The sequence below is a fragment of the Rhinatrema bivittatum genome, chromosome 6 (genome assembly GCF_901001135.1).
Source record: "Rhinatrema bivittatum chromosome 6, aRhiBiv1.1, whole genome shotgun sequence".
Taxonomy (NCBI): Eukaryota; Metazoa; Chordata; class Amphibia; order Gymnophiona; family Rhinatrematidae; genus Rhinatrema; species Rhinatrema bivittatum.
The window spans coordinates 194,091,157-194,113,021 of record NC_042620.1 but is presented as its reverse complement, the minus strand read 5'-3'; the positions used below and the strand labels follow the sequence as shown (position 1 = coordinate 194,113,021).

The window sequence follows — 21,865 nt, the reverse complement described above, 5'->3', positions numbered from 1 at the left end:
TGAGTGCTGGATGCTGGTTCTTGCAGAACATTTGTCATTCACAGGAGAACACACAGGGGTTTTTCACATATTTTTATATTCCTTCACTTTGGCTGTGGTGGCTTGCAGTCTCTGCAAGATTTAAAACCCCTTTTTGACAGGTCCAAAATACATCACCCAGATCCAGTCGCACATTGTAAGGCTTCAACACATGATAAGCTTGTGGGGGCAGGAACCTGGTTTATAGTAGCTTGCTACATATAGAAAACATATGCATATAAATATGTTGCAGGAGAGCTTGCTTTGTTCCAGCATATTGATGTGGGAGAAGGGTCAGCCCAAATTCAGACCAGGCAAGCATACTGGAGAGAGAAGTCACTTCCCTGGAAGATATCCAGGTTGAAAAAAGATGTTCAATCTGACAAGTCCAAGCTGAGGGGGAGGGTATATAAAGGAGTTTCCCTAGAAACCCTCCTTAGGCAGTGTTTGATCAGGCATTTATCCTAGTTCACTTTTAAAGCTAGAGAAACAGGTAGCTCTGTGGGTGGGTCCCCTGAGAGCAGGAATAAGGGCGTAGGCCTAGAGGGGAAGAGTCAGGAGAAGGCAGCTCCTGCAAGAATGTGAATACTGATGGTAAATGCTGAATGTGAATGTGGCTGAAGGTAAGCCATTTAACTTTGGACAATTTGCTTCTGGAAAATAAAAGTTTTATGGAAGAAGAGTCAGAGTCTAGTGTGTGTTTGTCCTCTAAGAAGCTACAGAACACTTTCCTGCTATAAGATACATGTACCTGGCAGCGGCTGCACTTGTTGAAGGTAAGTTTGAGTGTGCTGATTTTGAGATTTTTGTCATACCTCTGTAAGACCTGGAGCACTGTGATGCAGTTTTTTTTTGCACATTCTATTTGAGATTCTTCTAATATAATTTCTCTAACCAAACTGCCCTGTCCCTGACCTGTGGTTTACTGAAGATCTTGCAGCTGCAAGCTCTCATTCAAAGTGATCCATGTTAGAGACATGAGATATTCTCGTGCTAGGAACTGGTAGCTCCTGTAAGTGGACTTGAACTGGCAGACAACTTATTTACTTGCTCTGCTTGTAATATTACACATATCACTCTGAGTCTTTTGCCAAGCTTTGTCAAATTTAATAGTCTTCTCTGGTGTTCTATGTGAGAAACACAGTCTGCCTAGGCCTTACACTTTCCTGAATTTGCTGAGGCAGGATTTCAACTTTCATGGTTTCTGGACAAAAAAAAAAGAAGTAATGATGTCTGTGAATTTAGATTCTGCCCTGATATGCTGCTTAAGAGTCTGAAGCACCGTTAACAAGGTAATGAAAGCTGATAAAGCTCAAATGGCATTGTTTAGAGCCTGGCTGTGGATCAGCTGGATACTGTCTGAGAAGTCACAGCATGTCTGGAACCTGTACTCTGCTCTTGGATTTGATTATATGTCTGAACCACAGCTATGAGGCAAGTCCTTGCTGTAGAAACATAGCCAAAGGAGTGAATCTGCTGTGGGATTACCTTAGGCATGTTTCTTTTCTAACTCCACGGTTTAGTCTTTCATTTTACTATTCTGTCTCAAATATGCTTTTCCTATGCACAGCTTTAACTCCATCCTTACTCACAGACAGAGGAGGCAGCTTCTTCAACTCCAAACTTTATTAACAAGTAAAATAAATATAACCCCTTTTGGAGGATTTTTAAAAGATTTTTTAAAGATTTTTTAAAAAAATAAACGCTATTTTTAAAGATGGCGCCGGCCGTCCAGTGCTCCTACCATGTGACAGGGGCCGGCCAATGGTACGGTTACCCTGTCACATGGTAAGGGCAAAGGGCCAACGGTGCCATTTTTATTAGTGGCAGCCGACGGCCCGAGAGCGGGAGATCACTCCCGGGGCCCACTGGACCACCAGGTAATTTAAAATGGTTTTGGGGGGTCGGGAGGGTGGTGGAGGCTAAGGGAGTGGTTTTAAAGGGTCGGGTGGGTTTTTTGTTTATCGGATCAGGCGCAGCCGATTAAAATACAAAAAAACGATCGGGTCGGATGAAAAAAAAATGCACGATTTGAATCAGAACCGGAACCGAACCGATTCCGGTTCCGATTCACATCTCTATAATTTATCTCTTTGGAGCAGCTCCAGCTTACCATTTCACCCCACACTGATTCGCAGTCCCTGTGTGTGGGGGGGGGGGGCTCTTTATATGAAGGGGGGGAAGCTCTTGCTTGCAGCCTACATGATGAGAGAAGGCCACTAGCATTGTGTGCTATGCTGTTGGTGCTTCTCATGGGTGAGAGGCTTTAATGATTCACCCAGGATCAGGTCTGAGTGTTAAATAATTATTACTGATTGGTAATAATAAATTAAAGTCCATTATCCAGAAATGTGCATTTACATCTGACTGATGGTACAGATAATATTCTGGATAGGGAGATGTCCTCTCACCAGACCTCTGGGTACAGCCCATGGTGATTTTAAATGCGCATAACTCTCCCAGCTGCTGTCCGGGAATCCTATTAATGTGGTCCCCCACTTCACTTCAAAAATCCTACCTTTAGTTATTTTCTTCCTTAGACACCCAGCCTATCCTGGTCCCTTGGTGCTGGTAGAGATCTGTTTAGGGTCTCCTGCTCTTGAGCTACTTTCAATAGTTGTTACTGCAGAGAATTTCTCTTGGGGGAATATCTTTGGGATTAGGCTAGATCTCAACTCTGAAATCCCAGTGGGGAAGGTGGAACCAAAACCTCCCCACTGGGACTGCAAAGTCCAAATAATACTTTCAAAAGTTAAAATGGATATCTTCTCTGCCTTCACTGTCTCTGGCAGCAGGATCCATCACTGGTTCTTGCCTACCTAGGGTTTAGCGTAGGCTCATGGATCTTTGGTCCCATGTAGAGATCCCCTTCACCCCAAAGGGATATCAGGCTTAAAATCTGTCTCTCTCCTGAGAAGGACCCACAGGCAGGGAATGCACTGGAAGGTCTCACTTCCAAAAGAAACTCTTTGGGGTGAGACTGGGAGGCCTCAACAAAGTGTGGAAAAATATGTCTTGCTCTCTGACCTCTCTCTCTAACTGAATCCCACGGTGTTTTCAAATGGCTGGGCTAAATACTCTTCAGGCCTCCAATCCAGACTCTCCAAGTGGGAGGGACTGTGAGGGGTATGGATGGCTTCTCTAGAGTGTGTTCTAATACAGGGACAGTGACATCAGGAGGTCAGACCAGTAGGGGTGCCACACAAATAACAGAGTCTTACTGTGCCTAAACTGTGATAATAACATCAGCAATGACATCGAGGAATTTCTATATAAAAACTGGCCATTATGAAATTCTTTACCAGGCCCAAACTCTTTAGTTCTGTATTACACTGTCTGAAATTGTGCAAAAATACTTTTAAAAACAAGAACCAGAAACAAGTTGCAATCCTACTTCCATTATTTCCTATCAGTTATACTCTGATAAAAAAAAAAAAGTTTCCATCAAAATCAGGAAGCTGTTCTGAGCCAGTATCACAGTTTTGATTTTATATATGATGTACATATGATAACAAACAATCAACAAATCAACTGGCAGTAATTTTAATATTCATTAACTTCCTGAAACTACTACCTATGCATAAGCTTACGTGTTGCCTATGTTATCTAACAGTCAACTTTATGTATTGCTATATATGGAAATACTCTGAATACCAAAGATTATATATTTATTTATCCTAGCATGCTCTAGCTATACATCATCTTTGGTTCACTTGCCTTATATTTGCAAAGATGACATTTCTTTTTCTAACTACATATCCCGGGCCTTATCTGCCACAATGCATTAATACAGGCAGGATTCTAACCAGATAATCCTTCTAGATCACTGGTGTATGTTAGCTTGTTCTTTAGCCTACTTTGTCACATGCCCTGCCTTAAGCTTTATTGCTCAACTAAACAGCGCAGTCTCAAACCTTTTGCACAACTAATAAAGTAATTCATTAAGTACCATATGAAATCACATGTCTTTGGCAATAGTCCATCAGCAACCATGATCAGATCAACAGCACAAGAAAGAAAAATGGAGTATGGTACAGATACCAGAGTTTATGGAAAGGGACTTTTAGATGAATGATGGTCTCAGGTCTTTTCCTACAGAGGAAAAGAGGCCATTAAACTGCTGAAAAGAACACGATGGATGTTAGTTGTCACTAACCTGAGACTATACAAAATAGCTTCCAAAAGTGCGAAGTGAACTAGCTGGTCACCTAGAGTGCTAACCTTCAGGAAGCAGCAAACTTGCCAGTGTGAGTCCCCGGTGTTGCACTTGGTAATCTGCGGGCTACTCCTGTGAACCACTGTATTCACCTCCCAGCAGGGCCTATCAGCAAGGCTCGGTCTCCTGGTGTCTTCGTGGCATAGTGCCGCATACCAGCTCAGCAAGATGCTGCCAATAGATCCTGCAGCAGGACACCGTTGACTTCGCCTGGCCCCACTCCTCCTAGGGTGCGCACATGCCTGACAACATCAGTTTTAAAGGGCCCGCAGTGGGACAGAGCTGGAGGCGTCTCTTGATGACATCATCCCCTCAGACCTATAAAAAGCCTCTCCAGACTCTCCACCAACATCTCGGCAACAGGTCTCCCTACTCTTAAGAGGTGCATGTTTCTCCAGTGTTCCTTGTCTTCAGTTCCAGCATTTCTTTAATTCAGATCCAGTGTTCCATGTCTTCGCTTCTTCAGCCCAGCCTCTGTGTCTTCAGTTCTTCAGACCAGACTCCATGTCTTCAGTTCTTCAGTCTCCAATTCTTCCCTGCCTGCCTGCCTGTTCTGCTCCTTGCCTTCCTGACCTGCCTATACAACCCACCATTCCCTTTGGACAGGTACCTGGTATTAACCTCTGCCTGGCTTCTGAATTCTCCTTATTACTGTCTGCCACCAACCTTTGCCTGCCACTGGATATGCCTCCCCTGGAACTACTCTGACCCAGCTACCTCGATGGATCTATCCACCTTTTGCAGAGGCCACTATTGGTCTTGGCACCCAAAGGCTCAACCTGAGGGGAACATAGACTGGTAAAGGCGAAACTCCAATTGGGCTTCTGATTCATCCAGGTCTGCCTGCTGATGAGAGCCTGCCTGCTGTGTCAACCTCACCTCTGTCTAAGGGTTCACAAATGCCATGGATCTGGCAAACTTGACATCCTTGCAGGCCATCCTGGGTCTTGCCCATAAGCTGAAAGACCAGCAGAAGATCCTGGAGATCCTGGTGGCCTCTGTGGACTGGCTGTTCACACAATTGGACATACTCACTACCTCGGTCACACAACCACCACCCTACATTAGTGCTGCTACTGCCCGTTAGCCTCCAACCAACTCATACCTCAACTGCCAGCTCCACTCCAGATTGCCTGGGAACCAAAGCAATTCTATGACTTCCTAAATCAGTGCCACGTGCACTTTTTCTTACAAGCACTGTTGATCCTGGACGATTTGACAAAGATGACCTACATTCACTCCATTTCGGATGGAACAGTCCTAGCATGAGCTTCCTCCTTCTGGGAGCATGCAGAACCATGGCTGCACAACTTGCAGCAATCCAGTGAACTGTTCAAGGCATCTTCTACGAGCCTGGCCGAATTGCCACCGACTTGCTCCATTTCTGCCAAGGCTCCAGAACCCTGGCAGAGTATGCCATAGAATTTAGGACCCTGGCATCAGAGCTCAACTAGTGGGAGGACTGTTTCACCATAATCTTTCTTGAGAGTGTTTCCTCAAAGATTAAGGACAAGCTCGCTGTTTGGACCTCCCAGACTCTTTAGAAGGACTCATCGAGCTGACTGGGAAGATTGATCACCGATTACAGCAGAGGATATGTGAGGCTCAAAGAAACATTACACTGGCACCCTGGTTCCAAAGGCCATTTTTATCTCTGGCTCTTGCTACTCCAACCTCTACTTCTCCTGAAGAACCCATGCAGATGGGCTGCAGCTGTTTGGTCCCGAGGAGATGCTCCACCATGTCTTGCGCTGCTTGGGGGCATCTGCTATCCCAATGCCTGCTGAAGTCAGGGAAACTGCAGCAACTAGGGTCCAGTGGGGAGGTGACCCTAGGCCTTACTCTTCCAGCTCCCCAACTACTACTTCCTTTGACCTTAGAGTTGGGTTACATAAACTTTGCCACACAGGCTTTCATGGCTTCTGTTCCATTAGGAATTTTATCATGAATGAGCTTGTGAATCAACTCCTCATGCAACAGTCCAGAGAGCCTCTCCCCTGATCATTTCTTCCATCTATGGAGACCCTCTTCCTGGCCAGGTCACCTAGATTGACTATGTCAGTGACCTATGCATTGGTCTCCAACAGGAAAAAATCATCTTACATATAATCTCCAAGGCCATCCAACCCATCATCCTGGGATTTTCCTAGTTCTAGCAGCATCACCCGCAATTTGACTGGGCTACCCTACAACTCATCAGGTGGGGTCAAGACTGTATATGTTCCTACCTGGAGCAAGTGGAACCTCTTTTCTGCTTGACTGTGGCTACAACTTTTCCAGGACTCCCTCTACAGTACGTCTTTGCGAAGAAGAAAGCTGACGTCCTGCCTCCTCACTGTACATATGATTGCAGGATCGAGCTTCTCCCAGATATTAAACCCCCATAAGGAAAAGCCTAACCCTTGTCACTTCCTGAGACTCAAGCCATTTCCAACTATATCTGGGAAAACTTAGCATGCGGCTTCATCCATTCTTCTTCCTCCTCAGCTAGAACTGGATTTTTCTTTGTTGCGAAGAAGGATGGCTCAGGCCATGCATTAATTACTGCCACCACTAAAAAGGACTGTTTTTTCTTACCGCTAATATCGGAGCTCTTTGACTGCCTAGAAGGCGCAAAGGTTTTCACTGAGCTGGACCTCAGGGGGGCATATAATCTTATTTGAATCAAGGCTGGCGACGAGTGGAAAACAGCTTTTAAAACTCATGACAGACATTATGAGTATGTAATTATGCTCTTTGGGCTTTGCAATGTGCCAGAAGTTTTCCAAAAGATGGTCAATGTATTTGGACAACATATTGATCTTCTCTCAAACTCTCAGTGCTCACCGGTGACACATTTGCACAGTCCTGCAATGCCTATGAGAGAAAAATCTGGAAAAATGCCCTTCCTAGGATACATTGTTTCTCATGATGGATTCCACATGGACTCAGCCAAAGTGAAGGCCATCAGGGATTTGCCTCATCTGGTGGGATTTCAGGCTCCACAGAGATTCTTGAGATTTGCTAATTATTGTCAGTTTATCCCAAACTACTCCTCTGTGGCAGCCTTCCTTACTGTTCTTACATGCAAGGCTGCCTTCACCAAGGATTAGCCACCTGAGGCCGTAGAAGCATTCCAGAAGCTAAAGAACGACTTTGTGGATGGGCCCTGTCTGTGTCATCCAGACTCCATGTGGCCCTTGGTCCTAGAAGTTGATGCCTCTACTCTTGGCATAGGGGCAGTTTTAAACTAACATTCTCCAGAAGGAGTACTTTGTCAATGTTACTTCTTTTTGAAAATATTCTTGCCTATGGAGTGTAAATATGGCATCAGATATTGAGAGCTCTTGGCTGTTAAATTAGCTCTGAAGGAGTGGCACCTCCTACTCAAAGGAGCTCAATACCGTATCACAATATATATGGATCACAAAAACCTCGAACACCTTCATCAAGCTCAACAGATAAATGCAGAACAGGCTTGTTGATCTTTATTCTTTGCTCATTTCAACTATGAACTGTGATATCCCATGCTCAAGAATCAACAGGCACGTTCTCTCACTTCTTCCAGACTGAGGATGCTGCAGAACCTCCCAGACACATAATCTATCACACTAAGATACTAATGGCTACCACGGTGACCATCCCTTCAGCAACAATACTGGTAGCGCCAAATAAAGCCTGACATCCAGGCCTATATTGATTCATGCCCTATCTCCGCACAGCAAAAAATACTGCATGGCCGACCCTAGGGGGCTGTTACAGCCATTGCCAGTCCCCAGGGAACCTGGACCCATCTCTCCACAGATTTTATTGTGGACCTCCCCATCTCAGATGGTACCACCATGATTGTGGTGGTTGAAGATCATTTCTCTAAGATGGCACACTTTGTCCTCCTACCAGATATCCCTCTGTACCAGAATTGGCAAACTGCTTTAGTATATTGTCGGACAGAGGTGTATAATTCACGATGCACGATACTGATGCACGATACTGGCATTCCTTCTGTAAGAAGTTTGGCATCACACTAGACTTCACGACCACTTATCACCCATGAGGTGTGCATCAGTTGCGGCAGGTGTGCATCAGTGAGCGGCAGGACAATTGGGCCATTCTTTTATCCTGGGCTGAGTTCTCTCACAATACTCATATTAAATTCAGCCACAGGATCCTCTCCCTTCCAACTAGTCTATGGGAAACAACTGTTACCACCTCTGCCACTGCCCATGGCAGTACCCCACCTGCAGCACAGCTATCTGCCCAGAATTGCTTGAACTATGAGAACAAACTAACCATCTGATCCAAAAAGCTGCTGACAGGGCCAAGACCTGCCCCTCAGTTTAAAGTTGGAGAGAAAGTGTGGCTTAGTATGCCGCAAAAGGAAAAATTTGATTCCAAAAAATCATATCATCTATTACTTGAGGGAATCATTGCAATATAAAAAAGTCATCTTCTAAATTCAATAATCAATTAATGAAAACAAACATCAAAAAGTATCACAAAAATGTAATATCAAATGTACAGTGAAGTTAAACTTAATACATATATTGTCATCTGACACAAACATCTGAGAAATAATTCTGTTATAAAGATCAAACACATGCATTCATACTTGCAAACACAGCTACACAGTACAATTTGAGAATTACACCATACTGTGAAAACATGTGGATATTGAACAAACAGCAAAGAGCTCAAAATAGAACTTCTTTTTGAGAAGAAAGAACAATTGTATCACTTCAATTAAATATAAAAATGTTTCATAGGAAAATAATGTGATTAAATATAAAAAATTAAAGTGTAACAAATAGTAAAATGTTTAGACATTATTACCTATTTTGCAATGTTACAAAAAAAACCCTCAATGTCAGATTGAAAATAGTTGTCCTAAATAGGTAAATCACATCTCATTGGGCTAGATTCATCAAACTATTGCATGTGATAGGAAGAGGGGCATGTTTTATGATGATAGCCCTTTTATTAAAATGTGTGCTATTACCAGAAAGTGCATTAACTTTTTCATACTTTGCTTTAATGCCACAATTATTGCATTTCCTGAAAGAGATTAGCTATAAGGTTCTTCTAGTAGTTAGCTATTTATGGGCCTCAGTTTCCAAGCAGTCCACAACAGCCTGTTTGAGAGAGAGAGAGAGAGAGAGAGAGAGAGAGAGAGAGAGAGAGAGAGAGAGAGAGAGAGAGAGAGAGAGAGAGAGAGAGAGATAGACTTACTATAGTGCCTATGCCCTAGACAGGTATTTTAATCCCTATGGGAGGGCCACCTACTAACTCGGGGTGGGGATTAGGTATGAGCGTCGGGGGTTGGGGGCCACTTTCGCATTCTACATGAGACCTACGGAAAGAACAGTGGTCTCTAGTGAAGATTTGCTGGCCGTCGGAGTGAGGAAACTCACTCCAAGAAGAGATTTGGGCTACATTCTCTCCACCTAGCTTGTTGTTGCCCAGGTAGAGTGTCCAGCAAGCTAGGTGGAGAGAACGTTGCCCAAATCTCCTCTTGGAGTGAGTTTCCTCACTCCGACGGCCAGCAAATCTTCACTAGAGACCACTGTTCTTTCCGTAGGTCTCATGTAGAATGCGAAAGTGGCCCCCAACCCCCGACGCTCATACCTAATCCCCACCCCGAGTTAGTAGGTGGCCCTCCCATAGGGATTAAAATACCTGTCTAGGGCATAGGCACTATAGTAAGTCTCTCTCTCTCTCTCTCTCTCTCTCTCTCTCTCTCTCTCTCTCTCTCTCTCTCTCTCTCTCTCTCTCTCTCTCTCTCTCTCTCTCTCTCTCTCTCTCTCTCTCTCTCTCTGAAAAACCGGCAAATATTGTGCACTGTGATGAAACACCCAAAGAATCATCGCACACTGGGAATGGCAAAAACATCTGTAGGGGTTAGGGGCCACTTTGACATGCAGAGTGAGATAACAGAACAGTACACTCTTGTGAAGATTTGATGTCCTTTGGAGTGTGAAAACTCACACAAAGATGAGATTTGTAAATATCTGAATGTCAAAGTGGCCCCTAACCCCTACACTACTACCTAAACCTCACCTTGAGTTACTAGGTGGTCCTCCTATAGTAACATAAATAGCTAACTTCTTCAAGGGCCTTATAGTTAGTCTCTGTCCCTCTCTCTCAGCCTAAAAAGTGCAATTTGCCCATATCACACAGCTTAATGCCAATGAAAAAGGTGTACATATTTTTGGCATTAAAACTGTATCCACTTTTCCAAAACTCCCACCCCAACTCCTCCCCTTTTAGAAATTAACATAGCACCATGTGTTATGATGCTTTTCGCATGCGTTAAGACATTTTTTGCAGCCGCGGTGTTTTTTAGAAGCACTTGTTCTGGCAGCATTGGTGAGTACTGGGTTCGACATTTCCTCTGGAGCATTCTTTATATTTAATAAATTTTCTTGAAAGTAACTGTAAAAGGTTATCATTTTCTTTTTTGTTTAGCCATTAGATCTTCTAAGTACTTTGACATTCTAAATGTTTCATACTATGTTGTAATCAGACACAACAGTTAAAACTGCATTGAAGTTTTGTACCACACCGCGTTTCATCTTTTGTTCTAAACAATCCATGAACTTGATTTAAAATTGGATACTCATATTTTATGATTTTTCAGTTCTTACAAAATTTGAATCAGTAAATTAATTATAAATTTTATTTTTCAGATAGTTAGGGAGAGATCGTGTTCACTCCCAAATATTTTTTGAATATGTTGTTATGATCATAAAAGACACACAAGACAATTGGTAACATTTTTATATTTGATATTTGCAGTTAATCATTAGTGTATATTTGTATTCCATTTATAGATGTCAGTTTTGTTGGGAAATTCTTTCCTCAGTTTAGCCTTAATTTGAAATTGCCTGACAATTGCACCATAATCCAAGTCTGTTTGATAAATATCCCCTGAGGAAGCCCATGTGGTGAAACAAAGAGAATTCTATCTTGGGATGTCATACGTCAGTTTCTAACAGTGGGCAGTAATTCATCAACTCAAAACACTGAAATGTGAGACATAATTTATCAGCTGCAAACATTGAGATGTGATTTACCTACTTAGGACAACTATTTTCAATCTGACATTGAGGATTTTTTTTGTAACATTGCAAAATAGGTAATAATGTCTAATAGAGATGTGCATTCATTTTTCCCGAGAACCAAAAAACAAATGAAATTTTTCCGAAATTTTGGAAAAATTCATTTTCGGGTTAGCGTGCGCTAACTCTGACATGTTAGTGTGCACTATTGGGGAGTTAGTGCGCACTAACTCAAAAATTGGGGCCCCCGAAAAAAACAACCCTGAACCACGGGAAAAATGAAATTTCCACGGGGGGGCCCTGAAACAAAGCCCAACATGATAGCAAAACCCGAAGCACATCTCTAATGTCTAAACATTTTACTATTTGTTACACCGTTTAATTTTTGATGTTTAATCACATTATTTTCCTATGAAACATTTTTATATTTAATTGAAGTGATACAATTGTTCTTGCTTCTGAAAAAGAAGTTCTATTTTGAGCTCTTTGCTGTTTGTTCAATATCCAAATGTTTTCACAGTATGGTGTAATTCTCAATTTGTATTGTGTAGCTGTGTTTGCAAGTATGAATGCATGTGTGTGATTGATCTTTATAATAGAATTAGTTCTCAGATGTTTGCTTCAGATGACATTATATGTATTAAGTTTAATTTCACTGTACATTTGATATTACATTTTTGTGATACATTTTAATAAGTTTGTTTTCATTAATTGATTATTGAATCCAGAAGATGAGTTTTTTTATATTGTGATGATTCCCTCAGGTAATAGGTGGCTTAGTATGGGCCATCTATGGCTGCAGGCCAGGTCCCTTGCATGCATTTAGCTCCATACTACATTGCACCTTTCTCCATACTCCGATAACTGGGACCTGCCACATATCAGCTGAGATTACCTCAGATATTTAAAATTCATAATGCATTACATGTGTTGCTACTCAAGCCAGTGATACTCTCATGACCCTCCAGGACACTGCCTGAACCACAGGAGGTGACCAGTGATGGGGAAACCGTATATGAAGTAGAAGAGGTCTTGGATTCATGCCATAAGAGAAAAAACCCGAATACCTCCTTTCCTGGAAAAACTACGGCCTGGAAGAAAACTCTTGGGGGGGCCATCCTCTAACATTCTAGATCTCAATCTCTTGAGAGATTTCCATCACTGGTACCCTAAGAAAGTCAAAGCCTCAGGGAGGGGGGCTTAAGAGCAGAGCTGTAGCCAGGTAATTTGGAGCCTATGACCAAGTGAAAAACTGTGCCCTCACCCGTTACACAACACATGACACCATGAGTTGTGAGACTCTGTTCAATGTTTGTACAGCAATGCCCATGGCCAGTCGAAAGGTATTAGGTGCCCTAGGAAAACTTTACAGCCTTGCACCCCCACTCCATCACACCCTCCTCACACACAATTACAAATTATGCATTTATAATAACAGGTTTTACATGAAAAAGAACATTCAAAGCACAGTCTTCTGAGGTAAATATATCACAATATGTTTATTATATTTATATGCACTGCCTCTGGTACAGACAGAAAGAGCCACAAGTGTAGCCCTGTGCAAAAGCAGTTGCTTACCACTAATCTAACTGATAGAAGAACACTGCCTGCGAAATCTTCCATAGCCTCTGATCAATAAATGAGCACTGCCTTTCTCTAAAACAATAGAAGAGCGCTCTCCATTGCACTTATGCCCCACTGTGGACTTAGACTTGATGAGGATGTGTCCTGCTCACCCAATTTCAGAGGGAAGCAGGATGGTTTAACACTGTTGTTGAAGACATGAGGAGATAAATATCAGGTTGTGCAAGTAAAAGGTTATTTCCTTATTTCTCAAGTTTGTTTTTGGCTAATAATACTATTGTTTATTATATTCAAGAAGACAGACACAAAAGCTGCTTTCTATTCTAGTCCAGCAGTTCTCTTTAAAACAGGAAACTTAAAGTAACTTAAAAATACCAGTATCTTAATGTCACAGTATAAGGAACCATTACCTTCACATTTTTCAACGGAGTCAAAGTTTTGAAACTAAATCCCATTGCTGTTTTATAGACCTTCATAACATCCCGCGGTCTCTTTGGGCATTTCTGCTCTTTTTCAAACCGCTTGAGGGATCATCTTTAATCATAGGTCTTTAAAGTCCACTCAAATTTTCTTTTTTTATATTTTTTTCTTTAGAACAATTTTTCTATAAAATATACCAACCGGTATTAATATTTCATTTTTTAAGTAGTAGTGGCATTTTTGTGAAAATAGTAATTTTAAAGTACTTCCCTTTCAGGGGTAGCAGAGTCCAGTTCGCGGGGGGTGCAACCCTCCCAATGATGATGATAGGTGGTCTTGCACTAGCTCCCGGCTTGATGACACCCTTATCATTTGTTAAATATCTTAAATTTTTACAATCTGCTGAGTAGCAGTCTGCTGTTTACCATATGTGCTTTGGTCCTGTTTTGATCATTTGATTTGGGCCAGGTTCTACAGGTTCTTTTTCTCTTATGTCTGTCATGTAAACGTTTTACATTGAAAACATATTTTTCTGATGATTTTGAACTGGGCATCAGGTGGCAGTATATAAACACAGTGTTCCAAAACATAAGCAACTGGAGCTGATTGGGTGAATCCCAGAGCTAGATGACATTGCTTTGCCCTTGAAACTCCATTAGAGAGAAAGTTGGGAATGGCTGAGAGATTGAGAGAGAAAGAGACCCATTTCAGCTGGGGCTATACAACTGCAGCTTCACCATCCTATCCTTTGTGAGAAACATCTTGCCAGTCTGGGTGTCAACTTGAGCCCCTCAGATACTCCAAGGTCTGGGGTGGCATTAGATGGCTCTTCAGTAGGCTCCCTGCCCAACCCAGAGCCCTCAACCTCTCTAGGATCCTTTGTACTGCCAGTTGATAGAGGTCCACCGTCTTTGCCCAAATGAGCCAGTCGCCCAGATATGGGTGTACCAGCAATCCTCCCTTCCGAAGAGCTGCAGTCACTATGACCTTTGTGTTGTCACTAACCTGCAAAGAAGGGTGCACAACTGAAAATGGAATATGTAGATAGGCCTTTGTGAGGTCTAGTGATGCCAGGAACCTTCCCTTGCAAACTGCTGCAATGACCGAATGCCGTGTTTCCATCCTGGCCGAGAATGCAGTCTGTCTCCGGCTGCGGGGAGAGAGGGCATGTACCATCACCACTGTGCTTGGCTTCCTGCACCTGCTTGCCTTTCAGCTTTTTTTTTTTTTTCACAACTAAGTCCACGCTGGAAAAACCAGCTACCGCTTTCTTATGAAATGTTCTCTCCTTAGACTTAAGATTGGAGTTATTTTAGATTTAGGAAATTAGTTGCCTGGTTATTTACTCATATTTTTTAATAATAAGGACCTACTAGTATCTTTAAAAGATTTGAGGTTATATTTTACATTTTTCTATGTTTTTACCATATATGTTGTTAATTTGGTGTTTTATAATTCATTTTATTATATTTGTATGTCCCCAAACTACTTTCATTATTTGAAAGAGTAAATAACTGAGTCATATTCACCCATTCTAATACTCTCATGATTTTATAGACTTTTATCATATCCCCCCACCCTCAGCCATCTCTTCTCCAAGCTGAACAGCCCTTACCTCTTTAGCCTTTCCTCATAGTGGTGCTGTTCCATCCCCTTTATCATTTTGGTTGCCCTTCTCTGTACCTTCTCCAATGTAACCCTATCTTTTCTGAGATGTGGTGACCAGAATTGCACACAGTATTCAAGATGTAGTTTCACCATGGAGCAATACAGAGGCATTATGACATTGTCTGTTTTATTCACCATTCCCTTTCTAATAAATCCTAACATTCTGTTTGCTTTTTTGACCATCGTAGCACACTGAGATGATGATTCCAATGTATTATCCACTATGACGCCTAGATATTTTTCCTGAGTGAAAACTCCTAATATGGAACTTAATATCATGTAACCACAACAAGAGTCATTTTTCCCTAAATGCATCACCTTGTATTGGACCACATTAAATTTCATCTGCCATATGGAAGCCCATTCTTCCAGTCTCACAAAGTCCTCCTGAAATTTATCACAATCTGCTTATAATTTAACTATTCTGAATAATTTTGTGTGATCTGCAAATTTGATCATCTCACTTGTCATATCCTTTTCCAGATTATTTATAAACATATTGAAAAGTACCAGTTCAAGTACAGATCCCTGAGGCACTCCACTGTTTACCTTTTTCCTCTGAGAAAACAGACCATTTAATCCTACTCTTTGTTTCCTGTCTTTTAACCAGTTTGCAATCCACGGAAGGACATTACCTTCTATCCCATGACTTTTTAGTTTTCTTAGAAGTCTCTCATGAGGGACTTTGTCAAGCACTTTCTGAAAATCCAAATATACTACATCTACTGGTTCACCTTTATTCACATGTTTATTAACCCCTTCACAAAAATGTAGTAGATTTGTGAGGTAAGACATCCCTTGGGAAAATCCATGCTGGCTGTGTCCCATTAAGCCATGTCTTTCTATATGCTTTATGGTTTTGGTCTTTAGAATAGTTTCCATTATTTTTCCCAGCACTGAAGTCAGGCTAACTACTCTATAGTTTCCCAACTCACCCCTGGAGCTCTTTTTAAATATCAGAATTACATGTATGTGCATATTTAGTGCACATAATAAAGGAACTGCATTATGGAGTTCCTTATACTGTACTATATATTACTCATATTTTTTAATATTGATGAATGTTATAAGTATTATGAAGATTGACATCAAATAACCATTACCTTCACATTTTTCAATGGAGTCAAAGTTTTGAAACTAAATCCCATTACTGTTTTATAGACCTTCATAACATCCCACGGTCTCTTTGGGCATTTCTGCTCTTTTTCAAGCCGCTTGAGGGATCATCTTTAAAGTCCACTCAAATTTTCTTTTTTTATATATTTTTTTTTAGAACAATTTTTCTATAAAATATACCATCTGGTATTAATATTTCATTTTTTAAGTAGTAGTGGCATTTTGGGTAGCCCGGACCTCTCAATCATTCACGCAAAAGTGTTACAGATATAGCAATGTACAAGAGTTAACAGGAATTTTAAAAAATATATTTTTTAAATGCATTTAAAATACACCTATAGGTGAAGCACTCAGAAAAGTCAGCATGATAGAAGAGATATACAAAACCACAATGTCAGCTGGCATTTTGAATCTCCTGCTTCAGGGGGACATCTGAATCATGTGAAGTTCTTCCTTATAATCGGCTGCTCTGTGTGGATCTCCTGATCTCCAAGCAACTTAGAAAAAAATGGCAAACTGACTTAGCCTGAAACACTCTTTTTAAAGATGGCTGCTTTTCTGGTTTCAATGTCGGGGAACATCTGATGTCATCATCTGAAACAAAAAAACTTTATTGTACATTGCTATATCTGTACCTCTTTTGGGTGATTGATTGAGAGGTCCGGGCTATCACTTTATAGGTGGTTTTGCACTAGCTCCTGGCTTGCTAACACCCTTATCATTTGCTAAATATCTAAAATTCCTACAATCTGCTGAATAGCAGTCCACTGTTTACCATATGTGCTTTTTTGGTCCTGTTTTGATCTTTAGACATATAATACTAACAGATATAAACCTGTTTTGCCACACCTTTCTTCTTTCCATCTCCTCAAGCAGTTATTCGTCTAACTAGCAAAGCCACAGCGTGGATGAAAATGGACCCCAGTAAATGCCAGGGATTCTACTTTGGAGGTTCCCTTCTGTTGAAAACCATACTTGACCTGCTCCACGAGCAGGGGCCCCATTGCTACAGGTGTGGTGGTTGGTGCCACCTTTATCTTCAATGTTTCATGCATCTATGAACCCATCATAAGAACATAAGACATAAGAAATTGCCATGCTGGGTCAGCCCAAGGTCCATCAAGCCCAGGATCCTGTTTCCAACAGAGGCCAAACCAGGCCACAAGAACCTGGCAATTACCCAAACACTAAGAAGATCCCATGCCACTGATGCAATTAATAGCAGTGGCTATTCCCTAAGTAAATTTCATTAATAGCCATTAATGGACTTCTCCTCCAAGAACTTATCCAAACCTTTTTTGAACCCAGCTACACTAACTGCACTAACCACATCCTCTGGCAACAAATTCCAGAGCTTTATTGTGCGTTGAGTGAAAAAGAATTTTCTCCGATTAGTCTTAAATGTGCTACTTGCTAACTTCATGGAATGTCCCCTAGTCCTTCTATTATTCGAAAGTGTAAATAATGATTCACATCTACTCGTTCAAGACCTCTCATGATCTTAAAGACACCAATTGAATGACAGCAACATCTTTTAAGAGACTTCACAATATAATGTAAATAAATAATCCTTAAATGCTCAGTTATCTTGCTCTAATTCTTTGCCCAGTTATATCAACCTTGTTGTAATGTAACTTTATGACCTCCTTGCACTTGATAATGTTTTGTTTTGTTTTTTTCGTTCGTTTCACACCCTCTTGTTATATGTAAACCAGCATGATGTGCTGGTTTACATATAATGTGATGTGATTTTTAATCACGAATGCCGGTATAGAAAAACTCCAAATAGATGTATTTATGTATTTATCATATACCCCCTCAGCCTTCTTCTCCAAGCTGAACAGCCCTAACCTCTTCAGCCTTTCCTCATAGGGGAGCTGTTCAATCCCCTTTATCATTTTGGTTGCCCTTCTTTGTACCTTCTCCATCACAACTATATCATTTTTGAGATGCGGCGACCAGAATTGTAAACAGTATTCCAGGTGCGATCTCACCATGGAGCGATATAGAGGCATTATGACATTTTCCGTTTTATTCACCATTCCCTTCCTAATAATTCCTAACATTCTGTTTGCTTTTTTGACTGCTGCAGCACACTGAGCCGACAATTTTAAAGTATTATCCACTATGATGCCTAGATCTTTTTCCTGGGTGGTAGCTCCTAATATGGAACCTAACATCGTGTAACTAAAGCAAGGGTTATTTTTCCCTATATGCAACACCTTGCACTTGTCCACATTAAATTTCATCTGTCATTTGGATGTCCAATCTTCCAGTCTTGCAAGATCTTCCTGTAATGTATCACAATCTGCTTGTGATTTAACTACTCTGAATAACTTTGTATCATCCACAAATTTGATAACCTCACTCATCGTTTTCCTTTCCAGATCATTTATATATATATTGAAAAGCTCCGCTCCAAGTACAGAGCCCTGAGGCACACCACTGTTTACCCTTTTCCTCTGAGAACATTGACCATATAATCCTACTCTCTGTTTCCTATCTTTTAACCAGTTTGTAATCCACGAAATGACATTGCCTCCTATCCCATGACTTTTTAGATTTCTTAGAAGCCTCTCATGAGAGACTTTGTCAAACGCCTTCTGAAAATCCAAATACACTCTGGGGTGGATTTTCAGAGCCCTGCTCGCCGGTGAGCCTATTTTACATAGGCCTACCGGCGCGCGCAGAGCCCCGGGACTCACGTAAGTCCCGGGGTTCTCCGAGGGGCTGGCCAAAAGTTCCTTTTGAGCCCAACGAGGGGTCCGGGAGCGAACCCGAGGGGAATCACGTGACGCCGCGTCACTCCGACATGGCGCCGACGTCACGTGATTCCCCTCGGGTTCGCTCCCAGACCCCTCGTTGGGCCCAAAAAGTTCGCTCCCGGAACCCTCGTTGGGCCCAAAAGGCACTTTTGGCCAGCTTGGGGGGGTCAGGAGGCCCCCCCGAAATGGCCAAAAGTTCCTTTTGAGCCCAACGAGGGGTCCGGGAGCGAACCCGAGGGGAATTACGTGACGCCGCGTCACTCCGACGTGACGCCGACGTCACGTGCTCCTTGCAAAGGAGTACAGGAATGGCGTCCTGACCCCGCTGGACCACCAGGGAGTTTTGGTAAGTCTTGGGGGGGGGGGGGATTAAGGCGGGTGAGGGGTTTAAATTTTTATTTGCACATATGGACATAGACTCAACTTATGGAATTCTCCATATGTCCATATTGACCGCAAATGGGACCCCCTTTCGACTTATGGACTTATGAACTTAAACTTTTGGTCTGCACATCCCTGATAGTTTCCACTATTTTTCCCGGCACTGAAGTCAGGCTCACTGGTCTATAGTTACCTGGATCGCCTCTGGAGCCTTTTTTAAATATTGTGGTTACAATGGCCACCCTTCAGTCTTCAGGTACAATGGATGATTTTATTGATAGGTTACAAATTTTAACTAATGGATCAGAAATTTCATTTTTTAGTTCCTTCAGTGCCCTAGGATGCATACCATCCAGTCCAGGTGATTTGCTACTCTTTAGTTTTTCAATCTGGCCTACTACATCTTCCAGGTTCACACATCTACTGTATTACTCTGCCATGTATTGGAACTGATTGGACCCTGTCTTTAGTTTGTGCATTGTAAAACTGAAACCTATTGTACCATGCTTTAAACTCTCTTGTTGGAAAAGCATGGTATAAATAAAAAACAATGATGATGTGGTGGCTCTATGTCCATTGTTTCCCTAACCAGCCCTCTTCCTGTCCCTGGAAATGCTTCCCCTGAATCCTGCTAGAGGTACACACTGTGAAAATCAGCACATACTTTTAGCTAGGGAGAGGAAGGCAATTTTCAGCTAAGCCAGTTTATCCAGGTAAATCTCTATGAACTCTGTATAACACCTCTATGTACTGAAACTATATAAATAATATTATTGGTAGAAAAAGTGGAGGCACGGCTTCTCATGGTATAGTAATTATATGCTTACCACAAGCATGGGAAATAAAGAATATATGTTTGTTTCTGCCTTCCCTCACAATGTGCTCTTTTGAATGTACAGGTGAAGCAACAATGAGAATAACTGTAGAAGCCATGTTTTCAGAAGAAGCAGAAAGGGTTACCAATGACATGCAGAGCTAATCATTTACCTGTGTAGTTAAAACCTAATCTGCTCGGATTAGATTGGATGGGCATTCATTTCAGTGAAGTGTAATATAATATACAAGTCAGGTCCCATAGTCCAACTATTAAATTGAGTTTATGCAGTGCTCTCTCTTGCTATACTCAGTTTATTATTACTGGGGTTTTTTTTCAGAAGGATGATGCTGTTACTTTGGCAGATTGGTCTTCTGGGAATCCTAGCTCCAAAAATATTATGTCTGATGATGCGATATGATGGGTGAGTGTGCAATTTGGTAATTCCTTTCTAGCTATTGAAATGTAGAAGAGTGATGCTTTTTATAATAGAGACAGTAGGAAAGATTAATTATCCAACATTAAATTTAGTGCTGAAGTTGCAGACAAAACTCAAAAGACCAGAAGATCAAGGGGAACTTTGTATGGATCTAGGTGTAATGTGATTTTACAAATCCAGTGTCTTGATAGATTGTTAAAAATCTTGCCTTGTAATGCTCCAATAGCACTAGAATTAGGAGGCTGGTCTGCTTTCTGTTTGCCCTTTATTTTAACCAGGGCCAGCGTGACCATTAGATTGGACTAGGCAGCCACCTAAGGCAGCGTGCTGCTATTTTCTAAGGCAGGAGGCGCTGTTACATTGGTCTCCCTAGGGTGCTACAGAGCCTTGCACCAGCCCTGATTGTAACCCTAACTTAAGGCAATTAAAATATAACCAGTGGCTGTGAGTCTAAACCTTTTACTGCTCAGAGTTGTTTTTAAAATGTGTAGTAGACTGGGTGGTACAGGGTATCCCTTTATTGAGCAGGGTAATCTGTTTCCCTCTGTGGCTGGACAGATGCTCTTCCTAAACAGTAAGGACCTGATTTTAAAAAGCATTTACTCGAGTAAAAACCAGGTTTACTGGAGTAAATTCAATTTACTTGAGTAAGTGGGTTTTTGAAAATTGCTACAGTATATGCCATTGACTTGTCTAAAGGATTTACTCACATAAGTGCACTTTACTTGAGTAAATGGCTTTTGAAAATTGCTACAATGGTAGCTACATTTACGCATGTAACTCCTTTTGAAAATTACCCCCTAACAGTTTACTGTCAACTTCTACCTCAGAAGAATCCAAACTCTGGAATAAGTTAGGAATTGGAGGTTGCAATAATGACAAATGTATTTAACTAAAAAAAAAATAAAAATAGGGTGCTTTCAGCAATTCAAAATCCACAGCTTTCACGGTAAAAAAAAATGTAGACAGCAGCAAAAAATAGTTTTAGCAGCAAAATAAATTCCTTAGTGTCCAGAAATCTTTCCTGGCAAAATCCACTCACTACAGTATGTCAGTAGCAGTACAAAAGTTGAGACGAGGCATCTGTGAAGCCGCCCAATGTGTCTTCTGTTGTCCCCAGGATTTCTCCCAGATACTCTTTCCAAAAAAGGCTAGCCTTAAACTTAGAAGTAGAATAATCGATTTACTCCATCCATGAGAAAAAAAAAGGTTGCTTCCACTGGTTTGTGCACCAGAGAGCAAGACAAAAGCAAACAGCTCAACTAGAAGCTGAGAAAAAAACAAAGACAAAATGAGCATTTCTTCGAGTCTACTCAATACAGTCACTGCTGATATCATCAAGTCTAAAAGGAACAAGTCTCCTATTCCCTCTCTGCTATATGAACAAACATAAACCATTGTTCTCTATGG

General features: G+C 41.5%; 1 protein-coding gene across 1 annotated transcript in view; it reads left to right on the top strand.

Moving 5' to 3' along the window:
• The first annotated feature begins 616 nt into the window (after window positions 1–616).
• Window positions 617–21,865, top strand: part of LOC115093921 (carboxypeptidase O-like) — a 159,062-nt gene continuing 137,813 nt past the window's right edge. Inside the window, exons 1-2 of the mRNA XM_029606352.1 lie at window positions 617–794; window positions 20,357–20,440. Of these exons, the coding sequence (XP_029462212.1) occupies window positions 20,361–20,440 (80 nt within the window). The 5' untranslated portion in view covers window positions 617–794; window positions 20,357–20,360. The remainder of the gene's footprint in view (window positions 795–20,356; window positions 20,441–21,865) is intronic.